The 7,754-nt window shown below is 40.3% G+C and overlaps 1 protein-coding gene across 4 annotated transcripts; it reads right to left on the bottom strand.

The window, feature by feature from the left end:
• Positions 1 to 1,318: 1,318 nt before the first annotated feature.
• LOC101742864 (uncharacterized) lies at positions 1,319 to 7,266 on the bottom strand. 4 transcript variants are annotated; one of them, XM_038014513.2, is made up of 3 exons: positions 6,357 to 7,266; positions 5,232 to 5,378; positions 1,319 to 2,301 (listed from the first exon to the last, which is right to left on the bottom strand). In XM_038014513.2, exons 1-3 carry the CDS (start codon positions 6,679 to 6,681, stop codon positions 1,517 to 1,519), a joined length of 1,257 nt encoding a protein of 418 aa, XP_037870441.1. In that variant the 5' UTR covers positions 6,682 to 7,266; the 3' UTR covers positions 1,319 to 1,516. The 4 variants fall into 3 exon arrangements, with proteins under 4 accessions (XP_037870441.1, XP_037870442.1, XP_062527373.1 ...); XM_038014514.2 differs by having other exon boundaries at positions 5,316 to 5,378; XM_062671389.1 differs by having other exon boundaries at positions 1,319 to 5,378.
• Between the last annotated feature and the right edge of the window lie 488 nt (positions 7,267 to 7,754).

The raw sequence follows: 7,754 nt of genomic DNA, 5'->3' as shown, positions 1-7,754 counted from the left end.
TTTGATCCAGAATGATCTTAATAAATGTGAATATCATCATAAAAGATCCTTTGTGGCCAGTGGAGAGGTTAGTCTGTTGGATTATTCAGAACTTACGGAATTCCGGCTTTCTTTGCCATGTTTTTTTTTTATGCTTAGATGTGTGGACGAGCTCACAGCCCACCTGGTGTTAAGTGGTTACTGGAGCCCATAGACATCTACAATGTAAATGCGCCACCCACCTTGAGATATAAGTTCTAAGGTCTCAGTATAGTTACAACGGCTGCCCCACCCTTCAAACCGAAACGCATTACTGCTTTACGGCAGAAATAGGCGGGGTGGTGGTACCTAGCCGTGCGGACTCACAAGAGGTCCTACCACCAGTGATTACGCAAATTATAATATATTTTGCACGACGACTAGTAGCAGTAGTAGTACTAGTAGCAGTAGTAGTACTAGTAGCAGTAGTAGTACTAGTAGCAGTAGTAGTACTAGTAGCAGTAAAATTAATTTCTTTATTCTTACCTAACTTGATACTCCTATCACACGTTTTATGTTCTGACGCTACTTCATAAAAATAAACCTAGTTTCGTGGGTAATTTCGTTCCAACTTTTGCGTTATTGACTAACAAGCATCCAAATATACAAACCTCAACATTTGTAATATTGGTATCGATTAGAGCAGCTGTTTGCTATATACTTTCCCTAAAGAGAGCTTCCATGCTCAAATCGGGTTATATTGTAATAGTAGTAGCAGTATCAGTAAAAGTTGTAACATTAGTACAGGCCTGTCTAAAAAACTTCAACGAGTAATCAACATTCATAATATTAGTATCTATTAGAGCAGCTGTTTGCTATATACTTTCCCTAAAGAGAGCTTCCATGCTCAAATCGGATTATATTGTATTAGTAGTAGCAGTAGCGGTAGTTATATTAGTACAGGCCTGTCCAAAAAACTTCAACGAGTAATCAACATTCATAATATTAGTATCTATTAGAGCAGCTGTTTAGTATATACTTTCCCTAAAGAGAGCCTTCATGCTCAAATCGGCTTATATTGTAATAGTAGTAGCAGTAGCAGTAGTCACATTAGTACAAGCTTGTCCAAAAAACTTCAACGAGTAATCAACATTCATAATATTGGTATGTATTAGAGCAGCTGTTTGCTATATAATTTCCCTTAAGAGAGCTTTCATGCTCAAATCGGTTTATATTGTAATAGTAGTAGCAGTATCAGTAAAAGTAGTAACATTAGTACAGGCCTGTCTAAAAACTTCAACGAGTATTGTTTCGAACTGCTCTGGGGTAGACCGGTGATGTATAAAATAAAAGAGTGGACTGTAGTATTTGGTAAGTTTATAAAAAAAGTAAAACAAGATAAACAAGTAAGTGTCGCGGGCGGCGTTGCTGCACGAAGTGACGAAGCCGGTGTCCATCCGCTACCCCGCGTCGCTGTCCTCCTCCCGGCGCCCGCGCCGCGCGATCGTCGATGTCCGTGCATCGACAGACTGCCCGGGTTGAAGTATATATGGGTACTTCAATGAAGAGGGAGGGGGCAGATGGAGTTGAAGCCTCGCACCACGGTCCCCGTCCTCGTCTTGACCTCTGCGACCCGTGTGATGCCGTCGCTGCCCGGATACGTCTTGGTAATGCGGCCCAAAGGCCACAACAGAGCCGGTAGCGTCCTGTCCTTCACAAGGACTAGCGTCCCTGGTATCAAGCTCCCTGTAGAGGTGGACCATTTAGATTTCTGCTGCAGCAGAGAAATGTATTCATTAATAAAGCGCTTCCAAAAATGCTGCCTGATGAGTTCCACTCGTTGGTAGCGCTCCAAGCGCGTGATGTTGCAGTCGGTAATCTGCGGGTGCGGAACTGACGTGAGCGGTCGTCCAATCAGAAAGTGAGCAGGAGTAAGGGCAGTTAAATCTAACGGATCAGAGGAAATAGGAGTAAGTGGACGGGAATTTAGAATGGCCTCAATTTGACATAAGCACGAAGACATTTCTTCATACGTGAGGTGAGTAAGACTGAGGAGTTTTTTGAGATGGCCTTTAGTGGCCTTAACCGCTGCTTCAGCCAGACCATTAAAATGAGGGGAATAAGGTGGAGAAAAATTAAAATCTATGCCTTCTTGAGACATGAATGACGCAATGTCTGAGTTTGAAAGGACGCCTTTGAGTTCGTTGCAAGCACCAACAAAATTTGTCCCATTGTCGGACCATATGCTGCGGGGCTTGCCTCGACGAGACACGAATCTTTTGAGAGCAGCTATGTACGCCTCCGATGACAATGCGGTGACGAGCTCGATATGAACAGCTTTTACTGCAAGGCACACAAAAATGCATAAGTATGATTTTACTAATTTACAGCCTCGCCCTTTACGATCAGCGATCAAAATTGGCCCAGCATAATCCACACTACAATTCAAGAAAGGAAATTGTAAATCAGTACGAGTTTTAGGTAATTGACCCATGATGGGTTGAACATTTTGTGCTCTATACCTAAAACATTTTAAGCAGTTTCTGACGACAGTCTTAGACAGATTTCTGCCTCCTAAGGGCCAGTAACTCTGGCGTATGTGAGTTAGTAAGAGCTGTGGTCCAGCATGTAAGAGATGCAAATGTTCAAAATGGAATATTAATTTAGTCAAAGCGTGTTTACTGCAAAGAACTATAGGGTGTTTTATATTAAAGTCATATGGGGAGTTGTCAAGCCTACCACCAACGCGTAAAATTGAATTACTATCTATAAATGGTGTTAATGAAATAAGACGACTGCTACGTGGTAGGGACTTCCCTGATTTCAATATAAAATATTCTTCGGGGAACATTTGAAGTTGAGCATTATGTATAATGAGATTTAATGAGATTTGTAGTTCTTCATTAGAAAGATTAGCTATATTTTTATTTGATTTGTTTTTAAAGTTATATATCGCTCTAAGTATGTAAGCAACTACTCTTTGTAAATAGCGTAAATTTGAATATTTAGTAATAAGATGATGAATTATGGAACTACCATGAGCTTTATTAGTATGAAGCGTATCGACATTACTACTAACTACATGACAAACTACGTCTGGTAGATCTTGTTTCATATTGGGTTTTTGTGGCCAATATTCTTGTGATTTAAATAGATAAGACGGGCCCGACCACCACAGCGAACTGGTGCTGATAGCATCAGCCTTCAGCCCACGGGAAACAAGATCCGCCGGGTTGTCCTTCGACGGCACGTAGCTCCAAGTACAACCAATCGTACTCTCTTGAATTTCGTTGACTCTGTTGCGCACAAAAGGCTTAAGTCGATTAGGCGACGTCGACAACCACGCCAATATTGTGTGGAATCGCACCAGAAATAAACGTTGTCTATACGCATGGTTAGAGAGTCACGAACTTTGGTACACAGTCTTGTAGCTGCTAACGCTCCGCAAAGCTCAAGTCGCGGTATTGTGGTGGGCTTAATAGGAGCTATGCGACTTTTTGAAGCCAAAAGTCGTACGCAAATAGACCCTGAAGCTTTAATTGAACGGATATAAAGACACGCACCGTAAACCTTCTCTGAAGCGTCGCAAAAGACATGAATTTCGTTATTTGTTGAGTCACTACATGAAATAAATCTAGGTATCTTCAGCTGATTAAGAGAAGACAAAGTACTAGTACAGGAAGACCAAAGATCCCTAAGTTCTTGAGACACTACGTCGTCCCAGTTATACTTGTCGATCCAAAGTCGTTGCATGAGAATTTTTGCTTCGACAACGCACGGACTTACCAGGCCTAGTGGGTCGAAAATTTGACTTACCACCGACAACACGTGACGCTTTGTAATTTTACTACAGATGTCAATATTAATGGAAAAAGAAAGCATATCAACATTGCAACACCATTGCAAACCTAATGTTTTAGATGAAGTGTTGACGTCACTATTTAAGTCTAACATATTGTCAGTGGAAGCGTCGCCACGTTCTGACATTATTGCTGATAAGATACGAGAATCATTTGATTTAAATTTACGTAAATGAAATTGAGCTGATGACAAAGTATCAATCACGCCTTTACACAACTCAATAGTACCTGAGAGAGTGCTATTACCGCTTAAAAGATCGTCAACGTAAAAGTCGTGAATTATTGCATGTTTGACGTCTTCACTTACAGCTGACGAAGCCAGACTGGTCAGGCATTTCGTGGCTAAGTAAGGCGCTGATGCTGTTCCATAAGTCACCGTGTTTAAACAATATACTTTGAGGGGAGCATTGTGATTATTGCGGAAAACAATGCGCTGAAGAGATCGCTGCGAGGGGTTTACCTCTATAGATCGATACATTTTCTCAATGTCCCCTGAGATTACATATCTATGCTGACGAAAGCGCAGCAATATGGAAAGTAAGTCGTCTTGCACTACAGGACCAATCATTTGGATGTCGTTCAGTGAAACGCCGGAAGTTGTGATCGCAGATGCATCGAAGACCGTTCGCAGCTTTGTAGTTGTGCTGGACTCACGAATAATTCCATGATGAGGCATGAAATAACTGACTCCCTTGTCAGTAGAAGACTCTGAAAAATTGCGAACTTCACTTTCCTTAATCATATGCCCTAGCTTTAGGTATTCATGCATGAAGTCTACGTAGCGCTGCTTGAAACCCAAATCACGCTGAAAGCGTCGCTCTAAGGATAAAAATCGACTTATAGCCATTTGAAGAGAGTCTCCTAATATTTGAGGATCCCTTTTTAATGGAATAGAAACTACAAAGCGGCCATCGTCGTTTCTATAAGTATTACGAAGAAAATGTTGCTCACATGCATTTTCTTCATTTGTGAGTGAGTGTTTTGATGGAACTGAATCGAGTTCCCAAAAACGTTCTATATTAAAATTGACGTCGTTTTTGACAAGACTACAGAAGTGAGATTGAGATTGAAGGCGTGGAGAATAAGCCACAAGACCTGAAACAATCCAACCTAATTTCGTTTCGTGAAGTGTAGGTTGATTCTTACCTAAATCGATGGTATTATGTAATAATACTTGCCAAAAGATTTCAGCCCCTACAAGTATATCTACGACTGACGGAATGTTGAATGTAGGGTCAGCTAGATGTAGACCCGAAGGCAGAGGGACATGAGTTCTAGGTATGAAACGCGAAGGCAATACTTTTGTTACCTCAGGCAATATTAGACAACCTAAGCCGACTGTATAATTACCGTAATAGGACTCGAGCGTGAGATTACAAGACTGTGTACTATAAGAGGTCTGATTGTTTATACCTGTGATTGTAGTGGAGCTAGTATCGTGTCGTGACAGCCCAAGCTTGGATGAAAAGGCGTCTGTGACAAAGTTGGCGGTACTACCGTTGTCCAGCAAAACTCGGGCGGGGTGCTTAGTGCCATCGGCACCACGCACTCTCACCATAGCTGTGGAAAGCAATATAAAAGAAGCTGTATTACTGTGTTCAAAATTGGCTGAAAAAGCAACATTATCAGCGCCTGGCATGGGGTTTGACGCTGCGCTACGCTCAGGCTCTGAATGTAAAAGGGTATTATGTCGTGCTTTGCAGTACTTGCAATGGGATAGCTTGCACGTTCTATCAGTATGACCTAAGCGTAAGCAATTCATACAAACTTTAAATTTCTTTGCCTTTTCAATGCGCACCTCAGTAGGTAAGCTCCTGAATGTTTCACAGGTGTAAAGCAAGTGATTTTCATTACATAATGGACATTTAGAATGATTTGATTGAATTTGATTGCTATTAGATTGTATGATGTAATTTGTAGATTTGTTATTGTAATTATTGTTATTTGTTTCTTTAGATTTAAGGTTGATTTTACTATTTTCTTCTATTTTTTCAAGTAGGCTAATTTGATTTTCAATAAAAAAAATAAATTGATTTAAAGTAGGGGGCTCTGAAAGTTTGTTACGATGCTCCTCCCAGTATCGGCTTGTGCTGCTGTCTAGTTTCTGTGAGATCATAAAGATGATTAATGTGTCCCAATGTTCAGTTGGCTGCTTTAAAGTTTTTAATGCCCTAATATTTTTATTTGTGACATCAATAAGGTAGCGCAAGCTTTTACTGGACTCTTTGGAGCACGGTGCAACACTAAACAACGCTTGAACGTGGTTGTGTATTAACAGCTGGTCCTTGTCGTACCGCTGACATAGCAAGTCCCAAGCGTTATTGTAATTTTCACTGGTAAAATCTATATTTTTAATAACTAAAGCCGCGCTGCCGCGTAAACAGGACCGAAGGTAATGAAATCTCATAATATCATCATTACATTTATTATTATGGATGAGGGAAATGTAGGTATCTTTGAATTCGAGCCAACCCTGAACGCTACCATCAAAATGTGGCAAATCAATTTTGGGCAATCGAACATTTGTGTGTACCCTACCTGAACCTTCTGAGTTGGTAGTTGCTGAAAGCAGGCTTCGCGCCAGTGCCACCGTAGGATGGTATTGGTCCTCGAACTCACACCGGGATTTAAAGTCGTCATCGGGTGCGTCCAACAACGTCTCGATCTCCGTCTGTAACTTGTCGAAGTCGTTGTATAAACACTGAATACGCTCATAACGTCCTTCCAACTCAAAACGTTGTAAGTCGGTCAAGCTAGAAAAACTACTAAGAGGTTTAATATAATTTCTGAAAATAGTAAGTTTGGCTTTAATTGCACCTCGTCGCTTAATAAGAGTATCTAAATCCTCAGAATGTTGGCTCATAATGTATTATAATAAGCAAAATAAACAGAAATAATAAGAATAATTAAATAAGAATTAAAGAATAAGAATGAATTTTGATTGTAAGATGAGGGTAGTTTTTATTTTGGCAAATTGAGGCGAAAATTAGGTAAAAAATTGAATGCGCTAAACGGCAAAAATATGAGGGAATAAAGGTTGTCTGATTGGAACGAACTCACTCAGGTATGCAATCCGTCCAATATTCCGAAGTCCAATATTCACGACTCCTTGCAGCTTCAACGTAGTGAACAGTAAAACGTCCGTTCGTTTTTAAATGGCCAACCAACGCCGACAGTTTGTTGTACAGGTTTTATTCCGGTGAGTTTTAAGCTGACAAAACTAAAGGACCATGTTTCGAACTGCTCTGGGGTAGACCGGTGATGTATAAATAAAAGAGTGGACTGTAGTATTTGGTAAGTTTATAAAAAAGGTAAAACAAGATAAACAAGTAAGTGTCGCGGGCGGCGTTGCTGCACGAAGTGACGAAGCCGGTGTCCATCCGCTACCCCGCGTCGCTGTCCTCCTCCCGGCGCCCGCGCCGCGCGATCGTCGATGTCCGTGCATCGACAAGTATTATAATATTAATAAACCGAATGGTGTTGAACAAAACACATAATTTACTTTTTACGACTCACAATCTGTAATAATGAAAAGCTTTAAATGTTATTACATTTTATTACAACTACTTACAGACCTTTTGGGATGACAGTTAACTATAAATAACCAACAAATACAATTTACAACTAGTTATTTGTCCAGAGCTCATAAAACAGTGTTGCTTAATGGCAACTAAACTTCAGAACGCACAAAATTTACTTTACTTATTAAATAAATTACTTTATAATGTGGTCCGTTCTTAATAAATTCATAATGAGTAATAAGATGGCTCCGGAAATTGAGATGAAGACATTTTTTATTTTATTCCCTACAATACTATGATTATCATGAATTAATATTTATCACTATGAAATACGATGAGCACAAGTTTCTTACCCTCAGACACAGCCCACTGAGTTTCTCGTCGGATCTTCTCAGTGGGTCGCGTTTCCGATCCG

This window comes from Bombyx mori, chromosome 12 (genome assembly GCF_030269925.1).
Source record: "Bombyx mori chromosome 12, ASM3026992v2".
Taxonomy (NCBI): domain Eukaryota; kingdom Metazoa; phylum Arthropoda; class Insecta; order Lepidoptera; family Bombycidae; genus Bombyx; species Bombyx mori.
The sequence above is the reverse complement of the archived record's forward strand: the minus strand, read 5'-3'. Positions and strand labels throughout refer to the sequence as shown.

Excerpts from the sequence above, each read along its gene's own strand:
- LOC101742864 (XM_062671389.1), bottom strand. The coding sequence starts at position 6,681 with ATGAGCCAACATTCTGAGGATTTAGATACTCTTATTAAGCGACGAGGT. Across the intron at positions 5,379-6,356 it reads TACCAACTCAGAAGGTTCAG|CTATGGTGAGAGTGCGTGGT; the intron begins GTAGGGTACACA and ends TGCTTTCCACAG.